The sequence below is a fragment of the Misgurnus anguillicaudatus genome, chromosome 6 (assembly GCF_027580225.2).
Source record: "Misgurnus anguillicaudatus chromosome 6, ASM2758022v2, whole genome shotgun sequence".
In the NCBI taxonomy this organism is placed as follows: Eukaryota; Metazoa; Chordata; class Actinopteri; order Cypriniformes; family Cobitidae; genus Misgurnus; species Misgurnus anguillicaudatus.
In genome coordinates, this window is record NC_073342.2 from 968,769 (window position 1) to 994,597 (window position 25,829).

At 34.7% G+C, this 25,829-nt stretch overlaps 1 protein-coding gene across 2 annotated transcripts in view; it reads right to left on the reverse strand.

Moving 5' to 3' along the window:
- Nucleotides 1-16,990: 16,990 nt before the first annotated feature.
- The window catches only part of LOC129434266 (receptor-type tyrosine-protein phosphatase beta), a 33,116-nt gene continuing 24,277 nt past the window's right edge, over nucleotides 16,991-25,829 (reverse strand). Inside the window, exons 19-31 of one of the 2 annotated variants that reach the window (XM_055193195.2) lie at nucleotides 24,882-24,988; nucleotides 24,696-24,801; nucleotides 22,106-22,180; nucleotides 21,910-21,927; nucleotides 21,627-21,708; nucleotides 21,451-21,541; nucleotides 20,808-20,884; nucleotides 18,752-18,886; nucleotides 18,552-18,674; nucleotides 18,314-18,477; nucleotides 18,040-18,175; nucleotides 17,817-17,937; nucleotides 16,991-17,729 (exon numbers count right to left, since the gene is read on the reverse strand). In XM_055193195.2, coding sequence (XP_055049170.2) covers nucleotides 17,707-17,729; nucleotides 17,817-17,937; nucleotides 18,040-18,175; nucleotides 18,314-18,477; nucleotides 18,552-18,674; nucleotides 18,752-18,886; nucleotides 20,808-20,884; nucleotides 21,451-21,541; nucleotides 21,627-21,708; nucleotides 21,910-21,927; nucleotides 22,106-22,180; nucleotides 24,696-24,801; nucleotides 24,882-24,988 — 1,258 coding nt within the window. In that variant the 3' untranslated portion in view covers nucleotides 16,991-17,706. Of the gene's footprint in view, nucleotides 17,730-17,816; nucleotides 17,938-18,039; nucleotides 18,176-18,313; nucleotides 18,478-18,551; nucleotides 18,675-18,751; nucleotides 18,887-20,807; nucleotides 20,885-21,450; nucleotides 21,542-21,626; nucleotides 21,709-21,909; nucleotides 21,928-22,105; nucleotides 22,184-24,695; nucleotides 24,802-24,881; nucleotides 24,989-25,829 lie in introns of both variants that reach the window. The other variant, XM_055193194.2, reaches the window with a different exon arrangement.

Consider the following 25,829-nt stretch of genomic DNA (forward strand, 5'->3'; position numbering starts at 1 on the left):
ACTGAACCTGCATTAACGACGACAGTGGGGTTACAGGCCTTAGTCAAACGGGTCGACAGGTTTCATTTTCTCTTTCTCTTAAAAATCAAAAGGTGACCCTTAGTTACCATATATACCGTCGCAGTGGGCCCCCAATTTGCAAAATCCTCAACTGTGGATAATATAATTATGCCGCAATAGTTAGTCTGTCTGAAACTAAGCTGATTAAACCACATCACTGTGTGACACTTGCATTACATGTGAACGGCCCCTACGCTAATATGATTTTGTTTTTCTCTCCCTGTCCTGTCCTCGACCCTGAGGACAATGGGACAAACAGACCCAGTTCCGGTAGATGTGAAAGTCGACTCACCTCTGATCTACTGGTCGTCCATCACTGTTATGCCCAGCTGATGCCTGACCAACGACCACCGGCAGAACCCGCTTAAACCCCGCTTAATCCCCGCTTAATCTCCTTATCCGTTTATATGTGTTTATATACATATATATCTCCCAAGGGTTTTTCCCTCCTAGGACTTTTTATTTTTTTTTCCTCGGCTCAACAACCCGGGGTTTTTGTTTTTTTCTCCTAGGGGGTTTTTTACCCCGGGGAGGTAGCCTGCTTGGGCTTAATTTAGCATCTTCTCCTAGACGTTACATTAGTAATACGCTCGTTCATAATGTCGAGTCATAGCCTCAGCAAATTTGACAGCTTATGCTATTGTGTATTATGTTGTGCTATCTGTCATTTTTTTTCTGTGCTTTTACTGCTTCTATTAATGTAAAGCTGCTTTGAAACAATTGAGTATTGTGAAAAGCGCTATATAAATAAAATTGAATTGAAAAAAAATTGAATTGAATTATTTGGGATTTTTTTAATAACATTTTTAAATGATTTACCAAATAATTTATGCTGGTGTTGTAATCAAAATAATTAACTTCAGTCACATAAAAGCAAAAGCTTTTTATTCACTTATTATACAGAACATACAGAATTAAGTCTTCTTTAAATAGAGGGCATAAAACAGTCCAAAAAGCCTCCAAAGTCAGTCAGAACATCTCCAGGGCCATTTAGTAGGAGACTTTCCTCAGCCAGTCCAAGCGGAGACTGTCTCGCTATGTATCCTTCTGGTCTGCCTCTCTCACATCATCTCCGCTCTGGTTTGATAAACAGAGGAATATAAACACACACACATACATAAATAACATGTTTAATATAATAAAGTTTGACGGTGAAAGACTTTATTCCCTTAATAACGTTAATGTTAGGCCAAATTTCCCTCAGCCATCACACATAATTAAACACTATTGGGCGGTTTTCTCGGACAGGGCTTTTCACTGACTAAAATAACTTACTGACATCTCTTAACATATGAGTGCTATTGTTTTGTCTCAAAATGCACGCCAGTATTGTATTATATAAGGTTTGTTTGTAAAAATGTCCCAATTATAATAAAGACCGAGTTCTAAACTCTGTCCGGTAAACCAACCCTATATCCAGGCTTTTACTGCGGTAAAGTTGGTTTGATATTCAGACATTCGGACTTTTAGGTTCAATAACTTTGTTAATATGCATTTAATAGTGATAATTTCATCAGATTACACTTACCAATCGAAATGTGCATATGTTACAAGCCGTATTTTAGTAAAAGTCGCGGTTTTTAAGAGTCTTTTAAACACGTTAATCTCTATGGAATGGTGTGACGTCATCAGTCTCTGAGGGACCGTCTACAAATTACATGATACTTTTACAACAACCTGCTAAAATTATTGTGAACTGAAAATTTCTGCTTTTGCTATTGATTAAAAACGTTTCAGATGATGTCCTGTGAAGTTTTCATTGTATAACTATTTGCCTTAGATGAAGATTTTTTTCTGCCACTGTGTTGTGTTGATTTATTAATGTCATAAAGAAGTTCAATAGGTTTGGAAAAGATGGACTGAGTGCTCCAATAAAAATCCTATTTTGTACCATACAGAACAAGTTACACCCCAGTTTTTCGAGTTCTTATCTGTTTTTGTTAAGTGTAATAAAGAGTTGAGATCATTATAATAAAACGTATCAGTGTTCTTCATGTGTTAAATGTTGAATGACAAGGTATACCATCTTTTATATTTTCCTGTTGTATGAGATTTTCTTTAATTTATCATTAAACTCTCACAGTATTAACTGTTGTGTTGTGCATTACTTTATGATTTGATTATGTGATATTTACAGTGTTTCACTGTCCATGGTACTGAACTCATCATGTTATTGACTACACAGAAAGCATGTCATCAAACAGAATGTTTATTTAATTATCATTCAATTCTAACTAATTAAAAATAAAATGTTGAAATGTTTTGTAAACAATTTATGTCTCAGATCATTTGGTCTTCGAGCACTGTGTTCTATTCACTTCAGTGAGATATGATCTACACTGTAAAAAAATTCCTTAGAAATTGCAGCTGGGTTGCCGGTAATTTACAGTAGATTTAAATTTGTTTTTAACTGGCAACATTTTGTTCAAAGTTAAATGAACATTAAACATTTACAAGTATTTGTCTTTATAGAGTAAAACTAAAAAAACAGCATCAAGCAAAACATTCTGGTAAACAAAATCTGAAGCAAAAAACAGAAAAAGGTTGATGATGATTTCTGGTTCCCAGAATGCTTTGCATGAGGCTGTTATTGTATAGTTTTATTCTGTAAAGATAAAGACTTGTTATTATTTAAAATTTATTTAACTTTGAACAAATTCTTAATATATGTATATAAACATTTAACTATAAATATTTATATATTTTATAATATAAATATTTTGCACAAGAAAACAGCAGATATTAATGAATTATTAGTAGCATAGTATCTCGGAAGATCGGGCTTGTTAAATAGCTCTGTGGCTATACTGCGCTGAAGCGGCAGTTTAAAATATAAACCCAGAATTCAGCGAACGTCAAGAACAAGAAAACGGAAACAACAATCAGACAGAGACGCGGAATTTACATAATGTTACACAGACCATGTTTAAATTCCAATGTTTCTGCACAGAAATACCAACTTGTTCACTTTGTTTGGATTAATAAGCTGCGCATTGGAGTGCTGGCCGCGGTGCTGAAGACGCGCTCAGACGGAGTGGTAGCACAGATATTTACGTGCAACCTATTGGAAACTATTATTCGTTATGATATAATTATTATTCGTTATTTTACTTTATTACTTCCACTTAAGAAGAGTTCTGCACTTTTTATTTCAATATTTCTCTTTATATAAATACTATTTTGTACTTAAATCTATAATTTCATTATTTTACTAACCCAACTAACTCATCTGCGCTTTCCGATAGGTTGCACGTAAGGGGAAAAGTATAGCTTTCTTCCCCTTGAGAAGAGTTCTGCACTTTTAAACTTTAAAAAAATATCTCTTTACAAAAAAAAACTTTTTTCTTCTATTTAAAAGCTGTAATTTTGTTATTTTACTAACCCAACTAATGACTCCTCCGCTTTCCAATAGATTGCACGTAGATATCTGTATATATGTGCCATCACGCGTCTTCAGCACCGCGGGGAGCAGCCAGCACTCCAATGAGCAGCTTATTAATACCAGACAAAGTTTGTATTTCTGTCCAGAAACATTGAAATTTATACATGGTCCGTGTAACGTAATTTAAATCCCGCGTCTTGGCCTTATTGTTTTTTTCTTGTTCTTGACTTTCGATGAATTCAGTGCAGTATAGCCACAAAGCTATTTAACAATGAGCACAATCTCCCGAGACACTACAACATGCTACTAATAATTCATTAATAAGAGCCGTTTTCTTGTACACAATTAAATATTTTAAGTTAAATGTACAGTGTTAAAACATGTAAAAAAGATCTATATAAGATTTTAACAATGTCAAGATCAAATGCCTGAGTAACAGGGTATTGTGTGTATGTTTTCGTGTGCGTGTGTTTGTGGGTGTTTCCAAAATATTTTCAAAATAAAGAAAAACAAGACAAAGCAGTGCAGTTTGTTTCTGTGTAAGTTTATGAACAAAATGATTGGAACACAAGTGTGATTCTGTGATTCTAAAGGGCACCAGGTGAAATCTTGCCTAGGGCAGCAAATTGGCCAGGGCCGGCCCTGATTTGCTTAATATATCCAATTTAAAATAACACAGTTTTCTGTAGGAATTCTGTATGCAACTCTATTTTTTCCTATAGCTTTAGAAACAGTATGGTCACTGCTCAAAAACATGATGGGAAATCAGCATTGTACTCCAAAGAACATATTACAACTTTTAAAAATAAAATTATTTGCTTAAATTGATTATTTATGACAGCACATTTCTTCATTGGAATTCTCTATGCAACTTTATTTTTCAATAACTTTAAAAACAATGGGTTCACTGGTCAAAAGCATGATGGGAAATCAGCATTGTACTTCAAAGAACATACAACTCTCAAATGTACAATTATTTGCTTAGAATTGATTATTTATTACAGCACATTTTATCTATGGGAATTCTCTATACAACTATTTATTTAATATCTTTGGAAACAAGGGGCTTACTGTACTCCAAAGAACACATTACAAGTTTAAAATGACCAATTATTTGCCTAATATGTCCAATTTATTCTTCAATGCAAAATCATTTTGCTCGAAAGCTCTTAAGAACAAGAACCTGCTACTCTAAAACAAGATGGAAAATATGTATTGGACCCTCAAGAATATTTTACAAGGGTGAAATATAAAGTTTTGGCCCTTATATGTCAAATTAATAATAACCTGCTACTCTAAAACAAGATGGAAATGTGTATTGAACCCTCAAGAACATTTTACAAGGGTGAAATGCAAAGTATGTCCAATTTAGAATAACACAGTTCTCTGTGGGATTCTTCAATGCAAAATCCTTTTGTTCAATAGCTCTCAAGAACAAGATCCTGCTTCCCTAAAAGTTTACACGTTTGAAATGTACAATTATTTGTTTAATATTTCCAATTTATAAAAGGATGCTTCTTTATGAGATTATTAAATGAAAAACATTTTAAATAAACAAGGTATCAAAAATATATTGTATTATATTGTCTCAGATGTTTAATTAATTTCTAATACAAATCAAAGGACTTAAACACAGTCTTAATGCAGGCCAAGACAATGTGAAGATTTACACACCCAGAAAAAAAGGTCCCATGTACCATTTTATTAGAGATGTGTACCTTTAAGGTACCAGTTGTGAACAAAAATATTACCCCCCTTGGTAAATATGAGCAAAGAAAGCTGTGAAAATAAACCCACAATGTTTCTCATTTTGAGTTTGAATAAATATATGATAAAAAATATGATGTTAAACAATTGTGGGAAAAAGTGTGGGGGGAATTACACTAAGAAATAAATGGTTTTCTCTAATACACACTGGATACAATTACCCCCCCCCCCCCCAGAAATTTTTATCAGTAAAATATTTCTGAATTATATTCCCATTGATATAAACATTTTCTTCGCACATCAAGGTGACTAGAAACATGATGTTGCCCAACAGTCATATCTTCCAGTTCCACAGGAGAATAAATATGATGTAACAAATTCATTTATCACAATGGGTAAAACCAAAGACTGTCAGCAAAAGATTGTTGAGCTACACAAAATAGAAAGTGGCTTTAAGGAAATAGGTAAACAATAGAAACAAACAAAAAACAAAACGCATTACATCAGTCTTATTCAATAAAGTGTCATTTATAGAGAATCTACTTTATATGCTTTATTCTTCTTTTCTCATTACATGTTCAAAGGGACTGACATGAAAATCTGACTTTTTCCATGTTTAACCCTTTAACTGTCACCCCCCCCCCCCCCTGAGTGTGTGTGTGTGTGGGGGGGGGGGTGAAAATGTGATATGCACTTTCAAATTCCTAAAACTCTGGAATTCTTTAGTCTGGAAGCTAAATCTTGATCTTGTTTTAGTGCTATAATTGGGTTCCCATAATTGGCTTCTATCAACTTAGAAACTGTTAAAAAGATCAACCCAGTAACAGTTTTGGTAAACCATTCTCTGCAAATACATGAAAAATTAGATAATTGAAATTTGGTTCTCCTTATGATGTCATAAGGACATATTATTATAATAATACCGCCCCGTTAAACTGCACTATCCAACCACAGCACAGTAGTGATGGGTGATCTTTGAAGCACGCTTCACGAGGCTTTGAAACATTTACGAATCTTTTGATTCGAATCATTGTTTCGGAGCTTGCTTCAAACTGGCCAGTCACGTGATTTTAGCAAACTAGGCTTCATTACGTCATAACTGTTTCGAAACGTTTTGAAAATCCGACAATTCACCACTAGGGGCAGTTGATCACTAATGAACAGTGTAGGTGAACTTGGGTCCGTTTTATTATAAAAGTTCATAAACATTCATCCTTCTGACTAATAACACTACCATTTGTCTACTTTTTGTTTATAGACAGATTTAATGACAAAAGTGTGCATAATTTAAAAGGGAGTTTGTTTTAATGGTTTGTTTGCCATATATAAAACTAAAAACATAGTAAATTCTTAAGTAAAGTCTTAAGTAAATTAAATAATTTTTTTTTCTTAAAAACATATTTTTATAACAATCTTGCTATTATTTTGTAAAAAGTGTAAAATGTTTGGACAGATCTTGCTGCTTTCACACTATTTTGACCAGCAAGTGTCACCAGCATGCATGGTGTTTGGAATGCTTCGAAAAACTGAATCAATTTGCGAAGCAAAAAGAATGGTTTACAAAAACTAATTTACTGGGTTGATCTTTTTGACATTTTCTAAATTGAGAGAAGTACTTGGATTTAAATTATAACACTTAACAGGGAAAAAATCAGATTTTCATGCCATGGGCCTTTTGAATAATGTACAAAATTTTTTTTCCTCCACCAGCTAGCAAGCAGTCTTAATAATACACTGTTGCAATTACTGAAAGAGAAGAATCAAGAATCAGTTCAGTAAGAGTCAAGGGACAAATGCCTAACTAAAGGAAACAGTAATCGCGATAATGGTGACTTCAAAGGAATCTAAAACAAACACAAACTGTTGATTTAATGTAACAAAATTGGTGGAAAAATAATATCTTTCTACTAAATAACGTGTGTGAATGCTAAAATAGTTGAGCACTTGTATCTTGTTCTCACAGCAGTTTAGAAGTTTGAAATTTATCATCCATGTTTAGAAAATAACTTTGCAAACAAATTGTAATTTTAGGTTTTAAACAGAGATGGCGATAGAGTGGCAAAAGTGAAAGAGTGCAGCAGGGGTTATTGCACCCACAATGCAATGAATTGTAAAAACTGGCAAAACGCCGGTAAAACATTTTATATTTATAATATATCTTAATTTAATCTAGTCCATTCAACAAAAAAGTGTGTCTTGTCAGCTTTACTTTGAAATTATTTGTTTAGCCAACATAACATTGTAACAGATTAAGTTAAGTAACCAATACAGACTTGCATCCCATTGGCTGAAGATTTTGCAGTATATTGTGGGTAATTGTTGTTCTGGCACCATCTTGCAGAAGTGTAGCACCATTAGATAGGTATGTGAGTAATAAATAGCCATATATTAGGCAATAAATTTGTTCTAGGCTGTTTGTTAAACACACAAACAAACAATCACACAGTTTGACATATTATTTTACATTTCAAATTAGTTTCTGATGTGTTTAACAAACTGTAATTAGGGTTGGTAGAAATGAAGCTTTGAATCAATTGAACCTAGTGATGGGAGAATGGATCTTTTTGAAGCTTTTAATCAATTGAACCAATTGCTTCAAAAATTGATTCAGTTTTTCAAAGCAGTTTGAAACACCACACACGCTGGTGACCCCTGCTGGTCAAATAGTGTAAAAGCAGATATGTCCAAACATTTTAAACTTGTTTAACAAAATAATAGCAAGATTTGTATTAAAATATGTTAAAAAAAATATTAAACTTAATTAAGACATAGTTAAATGTCTATTATGTGTTTTTAGTTTTATTTAGGGCAAACAAATCATTAAAACTAACTACCCTTTTAATTATGCCTATTTTTGTCATTAAATCTGTCTATAAACAAAAAGTAGACAAAATGGCAGTGTTATTAGTCAGAAGGATAAATGTTTTATGAACTTTCATAATAAAACTGACCCGAGTTCACCTAAACATATTAGACACTGGTCATGTGATCAACTCCCCCTAGTGAACTATCGGATTTTCGAAACGTTTCGAAACAGTTATGACGCAATGAAGCCTCGTTTGCTAAAATCACGTGACTTGGGCCAGTTTGAAACAAGCTCCGAACCACTGATTCGAAACAAAAGATTCGTAAATGTTTCGAAGCCTCATGAAGCAGTGCTTCGAAAACGACCACCAATAACTCTAATTAAAATAGGTTTATTTGATGAGTAGTTTTGAGCAGCTGCATTCTGATTGATTGATGTTATGGACTTATTAAACCCTAATGAAAGAGGATGGAGTTTATTAAATGGCTAGTAATGGGAGAAATTAAGCTTTTTGAAGCTTCAAATCAATTGAATCCATTGGTTCCCAAATTGATTCAGTTTTTCGAAGCCTTCAAAACACCATACACGATGACGACACCTGCTGGTCAAAATATGCAAAATGTAAAAGCAGCAAAATCTGTCCAAACATTTTGCACTTTTTACAAAATAATAGCAAGATTGTTCTAAAAAAATGTTTTTAAGAAAAATAAATTATTTAATTTAATTAAGACATAATTAAAAGTGTATTCTGTGTTTTCGTTTTATTTATGGCAAACAAATCATTAAAACGTATGAACTCCCTTTTTAATTATGCACATTTTTGTCATTAAATCTGTTTATAAACAAAAAAGTAGACAAAATGATAGTGCTATTAGTCAGAAGGATGAATGTTTATGAACTTTTATAAAAAACTGACCCCAGTTCACCTACTGGTCATTTGTGATCAACTCCCCGTAGTGGTGAATTGTCGGATTTTCGAAACGTTTCGAAACAGTTATGACGTAATGAAGCCTCGTTTGCTAAAATCACGTGACTTTTGCCAGTTTGAAACAAGTTCCGAAGATTTGTAAATGTTTCCAAGCCTTATGAAGCATGCTTCGAAATCGCCCATCACTAAAAATGGCATTATTAAAAAAAATGTGATCAATTGCATTTTTCATGTACAAATAAATACATTTTTGTTTGTTGACTCTACTAAGGTTTGTTAAGTTTACTTAAATATCTTTTGTAAAATTAACTAACTTTATTTTTAGATTACTTAAACAAATTGCGTGGAACCTGTTGACATAATATTTTTAATTAAACCCAACATTTTATTTTTTTGAGTGAATTTTGATTTTGTTTGATGTGGGTTTCCCTGCATTAAGTACATCCATTTGCAAATCTACAAAATAATTTGCAGCATTACACACTTCTATTCTGCTTCTGTTTTCTTAGTGTTTAATAAGGGAAACATTACTTCTTATGTGGACCAGTGTTGGGCAGTAACAAGTTACTAGTAACGAGTTTCAGTAATAATATTATTTTCCATGGTAACCAGTATTGTAACTAATTACGGTTGGCTGCAGTAATAAGTAATCATTTTATTTTTGAAAGTAGTAACTAGTAATGGGTAAAATATTATATTTTCTGCCCAACACTGATCTGTACAAAGAATATAATTTGCTGGAAAATAATATATATAGAAAATAATATATTTACAGGTAATACACTGTACTGCAGCTCTGCTCAACTCATATCAGGCAATTCCAATGCCAATCCCTGCTGTGTGAACTGTCCTGTTGATTAACCATAATATAAAAAGTGTCCAAGTATGCATTTATGTGAATGCTCCATTTGAAAAACCAAAGGCGGATCACTTAAAAGCAAGTCAATAACCTTTAACAGCATTTTTCTTCAGCTGTTTGAAGAGATCCTGGAACGACAGTCACACAAGCCAATGTCAAGTGAAAACAATCTGTACCTTTGTCCAGAAATTCTAAACTTACTTTTGACACCTACATTGCACCCTTTCCCTTTTGAAATAGTATGATAAAGAAATTTAACTAAATCTGAAAAGGTATGCCTCATATCAGAGTAACAAAGATCAAGTCCGAGAAGTCATGGAAAACAAACTGCCATGGGAAAAGGTGTTTGACATTGTAAATAAATATTGCAAAATACAGTGGTGACCACCATGACTTGGTGGCCTAAAGCACCAGTCAGCTCATGCTATCTTGGACTGCATTAAGACTGTGTTGAGGTCCTTTGATTTGTATAAGAAATGAAACAACTGAGGCAAATAATTGTACATTTAAAAGTTGTAATATATTCTTCAGGGTCCAAAACACATCTTGCTTTGGGAAAGCATGTTCCTGTTCTTAAGAACTAGTAAAGAAAATGATATTGCATAGAGAATTCCTATAGAGAAATGTGCTGTCATAAATAATGAATTCTAAGTAAATAAATGTACATTTTAAACTTGTATTATGTTCTTAAGGGTCCAATAAGCATTTTCCATCTTGTTTTAGAGTAGCAGGTTATTGTTCTTAAGAGCTATTAAGCAAAATGATTTTGCATTGAAGAATCCAATAGAGACCTGTGTTATTATAAATTGGATATGTTAAACAAATAATTGTACATTTTAAACTTGTAATATGTTATTGATGGTCTAATCAACATTTCCCAACTAGTTTAAGAAAAGCAGATTATTGTTCTTAAGAGCTATTGAGCAAAATGATTTTGCAATGAAGAATCCCATAGAGAACTGTGTTATTAAAAATTTGACTAATAATTCTGCATTTTTGAGTTGTAAAATTTTCTTTGGAGTACAATGATAATTTTCAGATCATGCTTCTGAACATCTGTAAAGTTATTGAAAATAATGTATTTGCATAGGGATTTCCCATAGAGAAATGTTCTGGGATGAATATTCATTTGTGAGCAAATAAGTGAACATCTGAGAGTTGTAATATGTTCCCTGGAGCACATTGATTAATTCCCATCCTTGTATAGAGTTGTGAACCCCTTTTCTGTAAAGTTATTGAAAATAATCTATTTGCATAGGGTTTTCCCATAGAGAAATGAACTGTGATGAATATTCAGTTGTGAACAAATAAGTGAACATCTGAGAGTTGTAATATGTTCCCTGGAGTACATTGATTAATTCCCATCCTTGTATAGAGTTGTGAACCCCTTATCTGTAAAGTTATTGAAAATAATGTATTTGCATAGGGTTTTCCCATAGAGAAATGAACTGTGATGAATATTCAGTTGTGAGCAAATAAGTGAACATCTGAGAGTTGTAATATGTTCCCTGGAGTACATTGATTAATTCCCATGTTGTTTTTTAGCGGTGAACCCCTTATCTGTAACGTTATTGAAAATAATGTATTTGCATAGGGTTTTCCCATAGAGAAATGAATTGTGATGAATATTCAGTTGTGAGCAAATAAGTGAACATCTGAGAGTTGTAATATGTTCCCTGGAGTACATTGATTAATTCCCATCCTTGTATAGAGTTGTGAACCCCTTATCTGTAAAGTTATTGAAAATAATGTATTTGCATAGGGATTTCCCATAGAGAAATGTTCTGGGATGAATATTCATTTGTGAGCAAATAAGTGAACATCTGAGAGTTGTAATATGTTCCCTGGAGCACATTGATTAATTCCCATCCTTGTATAGAGTTGTGAACCCCTTTTCTGTAAAGTTATTGAAAATAATCTATTTGCATAGGGTTTTCCCATAGAGAAATGAACTGTGATGAATATTCAGTTGTGAACTAATAAGTGAACATCTGAGAGTTGTAATATGTTCCCTGGAGTACATTGATTAATTCCCATCCTTGTATAGAGTTGTGAACCCCTTATCTGTAAAGTTATTGAAAATAATGTATTTGCATAGGGTTTTCCCATAGAGAAATGAACTGTGATGAATATTCAGTTGTGAGCAAATAAGTGAACATCTGAGAGTTGTAATATGTTCCCTGGAGCACATTGATTAATTCCCATCCTTGTATAGAGTTGTGAACCCCTTTTCTGTAAAGTTATTGAAAATAATGTATTTGCATAGAGATTTCCCATAGAGAAATGTTCTGTGATGAATATTCATTTGTGAACAAAAATGTGAACATCTGAGAGTTGTAATATGTTCCCTGGAGTACATTGATTAATTCCCATCCTTGTATAGAGTGGTGAAACCCTTATCTGTAAAGTTATTGAAAATAATGTATTTGCATAGGGATTTCCCATAGAGAAATGTTCTGTGATGAATATTCAGTTGTGAACAAAAATGTGAACATCTGAGAGTTGTAATATGTTCCCTGGAGTACATTGATTAATTCCCATGTTGTTTTTTAGCGGTGAACTCCTTATCTGTAAAGTTATTGAAAAGAATGTATTTGCATAGGGATTTCCCATAGAGAAATGTTCTGGGATGAATATTCATTTGTGAACAAATAAGTGAACATCTGAGAGTTGTAATATGTTCCCTGGAGTACATTGATTAATTCCCATGTTGTTTTTTAGCGGTGAACTCCTTATCTGTAAAGTTATTGAAAAGAATGTATTTGCATAGGGATTTCCCATAGAGAAATGTTCTGGGATGAATATTCATTTGTGAACAAATAAGTGAACATCTGAGAGTTGTAATATGTTCCCTGGAGCACATTGATGAATTCCCATCCTTGTATAGAGTTGTGAACCCCTTATCTGTAAAGTTATTGAAAATAATGTATTTGCATAGGGATTTCCCATAGAGAAATGTTCTGGGATGAATATTCATTTGTGAACAAATAAGTGAACATCTGAGAGTTGTAATATGTTCCCTGGAGTACATTGATTAATTCCCATCCTTGTATAGAGTTGTGAACCCCTTATCTGAAAAGTTATTGAAAATAATGTATTTGCATAGGGTTTTCCCATAGAGAAATGAACTGTGATGAATATTCAGTTGTGAGCAAATAAGTGAACATCTGAGAGTTGTAATATGTTCCCTGGAGCACATTGATTAATTCCCATCCTTGTATAGAGTTGTGAACCCCTTATCTGTAAAGTTATTGAAAATAATCTATTTGCATAGAGATTTCCCATAGAGAAATGTTCTGTGATGAATATTCAGTTGTGAACAAAAATGTGAACATCTGAGAGTTGTAATATGTTCCCTGGAGTACATTGATTAATTCCCATGTTGTTTTTTAGCGGTGAACTCCTTATCTGTAAAGTTATTGAAAAGAATGTATTTGCATAGGGATTTCCCATAGAGAAATGTTCTGGGATGAATATTCATTTGTGAACAAATAAGTGAACATCTGAGAGTTGTAATATGTTCCCTGGAGCACATTGATGAATTCCCATCCTTGTATAGAGTTGTGAACCCCTTATCTGTAAAGTTATTGAAAATAATCTATTTGCATAGGGATTTCCCATAGAGAAATGTTCTGGGATGAATATTCATTTGTGAACAAATAAGTGAACATCTGAGAGTTGTAATATGTTCCCTGGAGTACATTGATTAATTCCCATCCTTGTATAGAGTTGTGAACCCCTTATCTGTAAAGTTATTGAAAATAATGTATTTGCATAGAGATTTCCCATAGAGAAATGTTCTGTGATGAATATTCATTTGTGAGCAAATAAGTGAACATCTGAGAGTTGTAATATGTTCCATGGAGTACATTGATTAATTCCCATGTTGTTTTTTAGCGGTGAATCCCTTATCTGTAACGTTATTGAAAATAATGTATTTGCATAGGGTTTTCCCATAGAGAAATGAATTGTGATGAATATTCAGTTGTGAGCAAATAAGTGAACATCTGAGAGTTGTAATATGTTCCCTGGAGTACATTGATTAATTCCCATCCTTGTATAGAGTTGTGAACCCCTTATCTGTAAAGTTATTGAAAATAATGTATTTGCATAGGGATTTCCCATAGAGAAATGTTCTATGATGAATATTAATTTGTGAGCAAATAAGTGAACAATCTGAGAGTTGTAATATGTTCCCTGGAGTACATTGATTAATTTTCATGTTGTTTTTTAGCGGTGAACTCCTTATCTGTAAAGTTATTGAAAATAATGTATTTGCATAGGGATTTCCCATAGAGAAATGAATTGTGATGAATATTCAGTTGTGAGCAAATAAGTGAACATCTGAGAGTTGTAATATGTTCCCTGGAGTACATTGATTAATTCCCATGTTGTTTTTTAGCGGTGAACTCCTTATCTGTAACGTTATTGAAAATAATGTATTTGCATAGGGAATTCTCATAGAGAAATGTTCTATTATGAATATTCATTTGTGAGCAAATAAGTGAACAATCTGAGAGTTGTAATATGTTCCCTGGAGTACATTGATTAATTCCCATGTTGTTTTTTAGCGGTGAACTCCTTATCTGTAAAGTTATTGAAAATAATGTATTTGCATAGGGATTTCCCATAGAGAAATGTGCTGTTATAAATTGTACTATAAATAATTGTACATAGAAGAGATATAGTATGTTCTTTAGAGTTCAATAAAGATCATGCATCCCACGTTTGAAAAGCTATTGAACCGTATCATGTGTCATTAAATAAATGCATACTGCATTTCTAGTCAAACTTTACTACAAATAATTCTCAACTACACATCTTAAACATGTTGAAAACTAGTTTGGGTATCATTCACTTCAAATAAACATACAGGTTGATGCCACACGTTTTGCTTGTCTACAATTTTAAGTGTGAACAACATGATGTTCAGTACCATGGACGGGAACTGTTTTGCAAAATGTTAAAAATCAATACATGCACAAAAATTATGAAACTGTGACAATTTCATTTTTTTAAGAAATACAAGTAATAAAACAAATACACCCAAAAATCATAAACAGTAAATTCATAAGTTCATTTATTGAGAACACCGTTACATGCTTTAATAATATAACTGCTCTTTACCACACTCACAACCGCAAATTTAGAACTTAATAAAACATCAAAATGTGGCCTGAAGTATTTTCTTGAGGGTCCAGTGAAAATTTCAGGGTAATCAGGCTTCTTCTTTCAAACCTATTGAACAGAAACATATGATTATGAAAACCAACACAGTGCCTCTTTATTTTGAGACAAACAGAAACATATAAAGAGTTGTAAAATGCAGAGATTATCTTTGTTCTTGAGGTAACACTTGACTTTCTGTCTGGACTGCTTACAAATAACTACTCTTCTACATTTTTATATCTTCCATTCTCTAGGCATTCGACATATCATTTTAATGTAAATCTTCTTGCTAAAAATGTCATTAAACATCATTAGCAGACATAGCAAATCAAGCTGATAGTTTCTGATAGGTCTATATAGGTAATTAAAACAGCTTCAATCATTAAGTGGTCGCACTTAATGAAGAAAAATATCACTTTGTAGACGGTCCCTAGGCTTCTCTCAGCACCCAGTTGGATATTCAACAGACATTCGCAACAAGGTAGGACATTACAACGATACTAGGATATTTTAAGCGATTGTGAAAAATGTAGGTTATAGGCAAGACACTTGGTAATTAGAAATTGCTAAGATTAAACTTCTGCCATGTCTACTAAGAAAGTTATTGACCCCGGAAGTCCGAATGTCTGAATATCAAACCAACTTTACCGCAGTCAGGCTTTTTATCTTAACTAAAATAGCTCCACTTTACTTCGGACACAACATAACACACTTCTAATATATATTTACAAAAATATCATTACAAAAACGTCGAGTATTTGCGTCTTTGCCAATTAATATATTCTAAAATTAACATTTAATTACAAACACTTACCTGACGTGAACTTGAGGAAACGGCTGACTTGTGTCCTTCCTTGTGTGAATCAGTAAGTGATTCCAGCTGTTGCGTGCGGATTGATCTCAGATGAAATGACCTGTGATCGGATCCTTCCGAGTTGTAACATTTTAAATTCAAAATACACAGGCGCACGCGCATACATACATACATACACACGTGCGAGTACGCGCGCGCGCACACACGCACGCCCACGGGTACACACACGGGTATATTTAGAAGTTTTAAGATTGTTATGATATTGGGACTATTTCTCCACTCGCACCTTCAGCTCTGAAGTTCAAATTCGCAGGCAGTACGCAGCCCAGTTATAACAAATGTGAAAGATATGAAATATCATTCAACAGCGATATCATTTAAGTGCAATCCTAAAATATGATTTAAAACATACCGGTAAACCTTTTATTATTAAGTATAAGAAATTAAAATGAATTAAATCGCATGTTTAAACGCCACAGAGATATTAGAGCCAGTAGTCGATTTCTGATGGGCTTGCCGAGGCGAGGCTGCGCTGGGCGGGGTGTGAGCTAAGTGTCTGTGATTTTCTGGAGCTCTTCTCCGTCCGAAAGTGTCCGAGCACATTTTTAAATAGACGCTATCTATATTAACCGACCGCATATTTAAACTTAAAGCACATACATTCACGCCTGAACAACTCTTAAAATTACATTTTGTTACCAAATAACAGTAATTTTATGAGCATTTTGTTGTCAGGAAACATAGCTGTCATAAGTCCACATATTGACCAGATTTGTCCTAATTAGTTCAGTCAACATAGCCATTCTGAATGTTGACTGAATTTGAAAATAACAATTCACTTAATGTTTTAAACACAGATTTATGTAAACTTAAAATAATATGTCTACTCAACTAAGCCCAAACAAGAAAATTGGTTTAACTTATATATTTTTGCCCTTTCAACATTTCATTAATTGGATTTTTTACAGTGTATTGAGATGTGACACGATCCACTCACAACTGCTGTTATTCATCATTTGACTTTAATCTGTCAGGTAAACTTGACTAAACATCAGGAAACTTTATCTAATAATTGAATATCAGAGGCGGACACTACATAAGTACTTTTACTTTCTACATAAAAGTAGATTTTTAAGTCTTCATATTTTATCAGGATTTTTACTCAAGAAAAGTAGAAGTACACAATTTTTTGTAATTATTTATTAAATCAATTTTAATATGCAATATTAAAGGACTACACAGTGTGATTCTATGCTTTGGAATGTAGTGAACATTTTTTAATAAAGTAAATTTTTCCCAAGACAAACACACACAGATGCTTGGAAAATGTACTTAAATTACTCAAGTAGTGTCCGCTCTGTTGAACATGCATGAACAAATAACTGTGACACAAACATGGATACAGTTTTTCTAGTATTTTAGGAATTGTCGCCCCCATTTGGTTGCAGAGGAGCATAGCGAAAGCTCTTTAGAGAGTACTGTATTTACAGCTACAAAGTTGCCAAGTCTGCATATTTTGCAAACTCAAAGAATTATTGTAATTATAAATATATTTTTCATATGTCACTTTCATATGTAACTGTGTTTTGTGCTAAAATCTAGCCTTTTTTCCTGTATAGCTTATTTACAATAATGAAAAATTGTGAAGAGCTCTACAAAAACAAAATTGAAGTGTGAAGCCATAAAAACTGTGTTATAGTGACAACACTGGTTAAATATTTAATCTGCTTGATTTATAAAAATACAACATAATTTTTTTAGGTACAATTTTATTAATATAAAATAAGTCTAAATCATTTAATTAGTAGTGCACAACATTCTTAACAGAGTCTGAAATAATGTTGAATAACTAACATATATACATCATACAATTCTGTATAGATAAACATCTAGTTATACATATAGCATTTTACCTTCGATTTATTTTTCAATTTTTTTTGACATATTGAAGTTTTTGGCCTCTTCTTTACACATCAGCACATTAGCGTTTGGAGGGCACCACATCTATATAAAGGAATACAAAAAGGAATATGGGCATATGATAAAAAAATGAAATAGGACTTAACACAGACAAATTATTAGCACACTAACCTCTATGAAGATCTGAATGCACATTTTCATAGATGGGATACAAAAGATTTTCCTGTTCACTGCGCAGTTTTCTTGCACGCAGCACATCCCGAACACACTGATAGAGGTATGTGTACTGGCACTAAAGCAGGGGCAGAATTATGTTTATTTTAGTTAAAAACGCAAGTAACTGTATATTGTCCAGCGAGGTCAGTCAAACCTTATTTACAGGTTTAAAACTCACCTCTGTTTGCACCATATGTGTGCGATGAAGTCTCAGATCAAAGACGACACTATAGATATCCACCGTGTCCCTCGTGTCCAGCTGTTGAAGGATCCTATCGAGAGCAATAAAAGTCCCTGTCCGGCCCACTCCAGCACTGTCAGCGAGAAACATACTCGAGAAATGTGCTTAATGGCATTGGGTATCCAAATAAGTAAGGATCTATACTGTAGTACACCAAAAACAAGCAAAAATATGAAGGGAGCCCAAGAATGAGCCATATATAATTCCCTACCTGCAGTGCACTACAGTGGCTCCAGAGAAAGGTGTTCGGTTGACATAATCCCTCACAGTTCTGACAAACTGAATGAGTGACTGTGTGATCTCTGGGACACCATGATCAGGCCACACTGTATAGTGGAACTGACGTACGACTCTTGAATAGCTCAGACGTTCCTCCTGTTGAGACCGCAGCTCATTAACGTGTCTATCACAATAATGCATCTGTGAGAACTTATCAGTGAGGGACCCACATTACAGATCTTGAATTCTCGGATTGTCCACTCCGGCAACACTGATTCCGACTGCATCTGCACTATCAAATCTCCATAGTATAGCGGTTCCTGGTCAAACGGCCAGTAGTAGTCACACTTCACCTTAATATATGAACACAAATCAAACTGATGCCCAAAATATCTTTAATATACAGTAGAATAAACATATACACACATACCCTTCCTTTCTCAACACATTGTGTCAGCATCACTATGTTGTGCACGTTCTGTTCCCAGACCATCTTCCAGAAATCATCCTTAGTGCCAGGCAAAGGACCTTGAGTTGCTATATACTCCCGTCTGAAGTTATTGCCCTTTAATTAAACACATGTGACATGTTAAAACAAAGGAATTGCATGATATTTGTCCAGTCTAGAGTAAATAATTTAAAGTAATAAACAAGCCAAATGGAATGTAGTGCCACTAAATTAACTGTTATACTTTTTATTGTATATATGGGGTAACTCAATGGCAACTGCCCCATTACAGTACCATAACTGTACATGTTTTTTACAGTATGATGCCTTTACCGCAGTTCCATTTTACAGTATAATACCCATACTGTAACCTAGTTTAAAAAAAAATATTGCCTTGAAGGGGAATCAAACCCAGGTTGCCCATGTCGTAGAGTCCCTTAATAAAAGTTACTCGCTACACTCCCCAAGTAGTCACTCTCCCAACACTTCGAGGAGCGAAATCTTGGCGTCACTAGTGTTTTGAAGTCTTGAGGTCAAATTCAAATCTGACGGTCAAGCATTTATCCATAATCCCTTTCTTGCTTATATCTACAATTCTCAGTAACACTGCTGAAAAACAATTCACATTTTGAAATTTGCTTCACTGCTAAAAGCATAACAAATAAAATGTATTTCATTTCAAAGATATATTTTATTTTTCCATTTTATTTGCTTTAATAACACTGTTTTATTCAACTACAGTAGCACTACTGTTGTTGTTTTACAGCAGTCTACCGCAAATTCAAAACTCACAGTAAATCACTGTAAATTAAATGTTAATACCCACAATGCAATGCATATTACAGTAATGAACTGGAAAAGAAAATGATGGTGTTTTACTGGGCATTTTGTGGTAAGTAACTGTAGAAATTACTTACCGCATACATATTGCATGCAATTTAAAATATTACTAATCACCTACAAAGCCTTAAATGGCCTAGCACCCTCGTATATTAAAGAACATTACTGTCAGAATAAAATCCATCACGTACACTGTGATCACAAATTTCTTACCACTTAATTATCCCTAGAATATCAAAAGTGTCTAAAGGTGGTAGATCCTTCTCCTACTTGGCCCCTAAGCTCTGGAATGATTTACCAAATAATGTTCGAGTATCAGACACAGTCGATCAATTTAAAACTAAATTTAAGACATTCTTCTTTAACAAAGCATTCACATAAAATGTCCAGTAAATGTACTTATCCCGCAATAGTTAGTTTGACTAGAACAAAGCACTCACATAACTCATACTGGGTAATATACTTAAACCACTATACTGTATGACACTTGTATGAACAGCCCCTACGCTAATAGGATTCTGTTTCTCTCTCCCTGTCTCGTCCTCGACCCTGAGGTCAATGAGACAAACAGACCCAGTTCCTGCAACCATGAAGGTCATCACACCATTGATCTACTGACCTTCCTTCTACGAGATGCCCAGCCGGTGCCTGACCAGCGACCACCGGCGGAACCAGTTTAATTCGCTTACCGGTTCACATACCCTGATAGTATTTATATATATATATATATATATATATATATATATATATATATATATATATATATATATATATATATATATATATATATATATCTCAAGGGTTTTTTCCCTCCTAGGAGTTTTCCCCCTGGACTATAGCCAGGAGGGTTTTTCTCCTAGGGGTGTAAAGCTAGGGGTTTATCCCCTGGAGAGTCCGCCACCTTTGGCTTAACTTACTACTTTACTGTATATGTTACTATGCTCGTTTTTCTATGCTTTTCATACATCTATTAATGTAAAGCTGCTTTGAAACAATTAACTATTGTGAAAAGCGCATTATAAATAAAATTGAATTGAAAATTACAGTTAGGTTTAACAGTGTTGCCTAAAACATTGGCTAAACCATTTCAAAAACTGAACCAAAGTGCTGAAGCCACCTTACTCATGACATGCAGTGTGAGACCAAAACTAAATATGTGCTTCACCCAAATTCATTGGTATAATGCTGGAGATCTTACTGGAATATAGCTGGCATTAACATAGTCTGAGCAGGAGTCTTCATCAACATATGACAACTTTACTCGAGTGGAATCGTCTGTTTCAAGAAACAAAATCAAAATAATGGCAATTCAGAAGGAGCTTATAAAAGCCTTGAATTCTTTTGTCATAAATACTCTAAAGCAGTGGTTCTCAAACTGGGAGACGCAAGATTGTATCGTGTGCCCAAATTGTATTACATTTTATGAAATGTATTAATTTATCATAAATACTGTGTAATTAAACCTCTGGAAAAAAAGCTACCAAGCCTGTTATTAGTAAAACAAATAAGTTTAAATATTTATTTGTCCCCTCAGCTGTAAAGCTTTTAAATATAAGATAAAGTTAAATTTGATTTTGAATTGTGTATACAGTATGTGTTGTTTTTATGTTCTATGTTATATGTTGGTATGCTGCAACAGAATTGCCTTCGGGAAAGGAATACAGTTTAACTAAACTGAACTGATTATATACTTTAATGTTTTGTTTAATTCAAATTCTTAGTTTGAGATTTTATTTTATTTTATTTGGGGAGGGGCAGTGCAAGATTGATCCACTCAACACAACGGGGGGGTGCTAAAACTTGTGAGATCCACTGCTTTAAACTCTACAGTATGAACATACAGGGCAGAATATTGTTGTAACGATTTTTCCCTCTATTTTCAGGCAGTAATGCGGAGTCTTGTGGCTGGTTACGCCCAACATCCTTTAGGTCCTGAAAGCATAAAGGTCTGTTGTGTCAATTCTGAAAAAAGGAATTATTCTGAATATCACATTTAGAAATTTAGAGGATGTTATACCTCATATTCCTCAGAAAGAAGGTAGCTGGAGTCTGCTCGTAGTTTAGCCAAATGGGCCTCAAAATTTGAAATATCGATGGGGCTATAACAGAATACACAGACTATACAATTTTTTTGAACATTTATTATGCAAGATTTATTAGCAAAAGCACTGCCTTTTTTGTGGTAAGTCTGTGTGTTTGTAGATATAGGTATGTTAACTGTCACATCTTATGTAAGCTCCATTGGAAAATATGATTAAGTTCCTAAATAATTAAATGTTGTTCTTAGATATATACAATACCTTGAGACACGACGGTTGCTAAAACACAGAGAAGAAAAACAAGATGAAGTTATACTTTTCAAAACAATGTATTTTTTCCCAATATATCTGTATACATATTTTAATTTTATGATGAAAATGATGTAACTAGGTCAGCCACCACAGCAGAAAGTGAATACATAACATTTAATAATAATTTAAATGCATTTGTTCTTACCCTCTAACAATGATTTGTGTTCCTGCAGCTGGTCGTTCTCTTCTGAGACTCATTCTGACCACAGGTTCATGTGTGCTGCTGTAAAACACACAAATCCACCATCATTAAAACCACAAACCTATAACTACAAGGTCACCATCACTTAGCCATCACCACAAACCCACCCTCACTAATCCATAACCACAAACCCACCATCACTAACATATCACCCAAAAACCCACCCTCATTAATCCATAACCACAAACTCACCATCACTACTCATCACGACAAACCCACCCTCACTAATCCATAACCACAAACCCACCATCACTAACAATCACGACAACCCCACCCTCACTAATCCATAACCACAAACCAACCATCACTACTAATCATGACAATCCCACCCTTACTAATCCATAACCACAAACCCACCATCACTACTCATCACGACAAACCCACCCTCATTAATCCATAACCACAAACTCACCATCACTACTCATCACGACAAACCCACTCTCACTAATCCATAACCACAAACCCACCATCACTACCAATCACAATAAACCCACCCTTAGTTATCCATAACTACAAACATACCATCAGTAACCCATGACCAAAAATCCATTACTACAATCCCACCATCGCTAACCAATCATCACTAACCATTACCATAAACCCACAACCACCAAACCCACCAAAATAAGAAAAGAAAACATCACTAACCCATCACCTACTATTATTGTGACAACTAACCTGTCATCAGTAACCTTTTACGATGAACTTATCATTACTAACTTGTCACTATTAACCAATCCTCACTAATGCCTGGCAAATGCATTATTAACCTATCATTAATACCAATAAGCAACCCAAGTAACCCATTACTAAACATTACTACTGCATTACTAAGCCATCACCAACTAAGCACCAACCCATCACCACAAAGATATATCAGCAAATGCACCAATGACAGCACTGACTCAAAGACCATCACTTCACAATTCAACTAGAAGCTGTGGATGACATGCACTGCTGAGGACCCAAGACTCCACCTGCCGAAGGCAACAAGGAGGCTTTAAGAACAGTGAGGGCAAAACTATCCTGGGCCATCAAGAAAGGTAAGCGCACACATGCCCAGAGAATCTAATGGCAGGGTATCCAGGCCATTACAAACTATTTTGTAGCAATGTATGGTAATTCCAGGCCCACACATATATGCACATAGACATGAGAGCGTAGGATATAAAAGTACTCTAGCTGTGCATTTCAAGCTATTCAAGAAACCTGTCTGCTAGCGAGTAAGAGTGGAATAAGTGGATGCAGTGGTACCAAAAACGTTCTTATTTCTATGAACATCACCAACGATCTGGCCATCTTGCCAGAAGCATCATGACATAATGCAATGGTTCTCAATCCTGGTCCTGGGGGCCCACTGCTCTGCACATTTTTTATGTCTCTTATCTGACAGACTCAGTTCAATTCAATTTCTACAGAACACTACCATCTGGCAAGTACCTACAGTATATGGATCACAGACAACCTCACAGGTAGAACACAATTTGTGTGACTGTGGGACTGCAGGTCTGACACGGTGGTTAACAGTAGGGGAGCGCAGCAAGGCACTGTGCTTTCTCTCGTCCTGTTTAGATGCTGACATTCCTCACTGCTATGATGAACATGTTGAATTTCTGCCTATTTACAGTTTTTAAAACAAAGTTAACCTATGGAATGCTGCTGGACTAGACAACATTCATGAAATAGTGCTCAAAGGATGTGCAGACCAGCTGCTAGATGTCCTGATTAACATCTGTAACAATTCTACAGTATAAGCAACAAAATTGTTCCCACATGCCTTCAGACCGCTACCATCGTCTTTGTGCCAAGTCCTCAGTGTCTTGCCTCAGTGTTCAACACAATTATTCCTCATAAAAAAGCTGATCCTGCTGGACCTGAACCCCTTCCTTCTCTAACTATATACCGTTTTGACCAAGAGACCCCAGTCAGTCTGTATTACGAACAGTTTAACTTTTTAGTCTTGTTATGATAATTTCATTTTACGGAGTTTACTTGTTAACTAAAGTTTGGGATCAGGGCCGCGCATCAGACAATTATCTCACTCACCTTGACTTACATATATTTGGCCATCCATCTTAGTGCAGTTTGTCTTGTTGTGTTGAATCCCTCCTTTCCCTCACCATCTTATCCCTCTCAAGTCCATTCTACCCTCCCTTCTAATCCTTTTCCTCTTCTTAACTCTCTTCCTTAAATCCAGATCAAACTCCCTTTTCTCTTCCCTTACAGCTTGCACTGGGGGTCCCTAATTGCTCAGCCTACATATAACCAAGACAATGCCCCCACTATTAGTTTCATCTGGCCTCCTTGAACCCCAGACCAACCCTGGACCATCCTATGTCTTTATCATACTCGCTTTCCTAAGGCAACCCTACATTCTATTCAATACATTTTTTCTGCTACAGGCGTAGTCCTTGCTTGAGAAACACAGCTTATGTGTTAGGTTTGTCTTGTGTAGCACCTTGGTCCTGAAGAAACATTATTTCGTTTTAATGTGTACAAGCTGTATATTTTATGTGCTTTCTATCTGACTTACATTTTATGTGCTTTCTGTCTGCAGATCAGCAGGACAATTAATCCCACCATTGTGGCAATGAGGAAGAGGCCAGCGCTGACGCCCTCAACGACCCCACTCAACGGCTCTAAACACACAGACATAACACTTATTTAAACATAAAGAATTAAATACCTTGTTTTTATTCTGTACAGCCAAATGTAATACCTGCATCTGTCGTAAAGGGCATGGATAGGTATGTGTCAGTGAAGAGCGGTGAGAGAAACTCCTCAAGTTTCTCATCAAAGAGTTTAGTAAATGCTCGAACACTGATTCTGAAAATCAAAACAAAGATAGTGGAGTAGAAAACAGATAGAGAAAAAGGTTAATATATATATATATATATATGATGAGTTTGGTTCCAAAATGCAATAAGCAGCATGTTTAAAAAATGAAAATGAAAGAAACGTAAGCCACCAAAATCTAATAACTTATGGGAGAGGCACTCGGAGACGGAAAAATGTCGGCTGTTGCTTATTCTCCCGACAGCATCAAGCTTCTGTCATGCTAACACATTGACCCCAGAGGATCTTATTAAAAACTTTCCCGTAAAATCGAGCAGGACCAAAATATTTTACAGCTGGTCGCTGTCAAAAAAGTTCAGCGATGACGGCCCAAGTATAACAGCAGCAATGACAGCGTTCTGAATATCAAGGCTCTGAACCAGAATTTTTTCCCAATTGGTTAGTTCCGAACAGAAACAGTATTTTAACGTTTCCAGTTATCGGTTCAACCCTAAAATTGATGCTCATGAACCGGTTAGAACAAAAAATAAAGTTCCTGAACCGGTTAATAACGTTCCATGTCAGCTGTGGGACATACAAATTAAACTTAAGACTCAAGTCTCTGTCTTGTCATCAAACATTAAAAAGGCTACATTATGTAAGCAGCATAACTGTAATTCTGACATGCCTACATTTGTTGAGTGCACGTAAACACGTGCACACACATAGACGGAGGACGAATGCCAAACGGCGCTTCGGGAAGAAGATACAGCATAAACAGTCGCTCCACATAAAGTGAAAATTACATTGTTTTTCAGTGCTTTATTCACCAAATGTATTTTAATGGACTACAGTATGAGACACAATAGTGCAACTCTCTCTCAAGTTTATA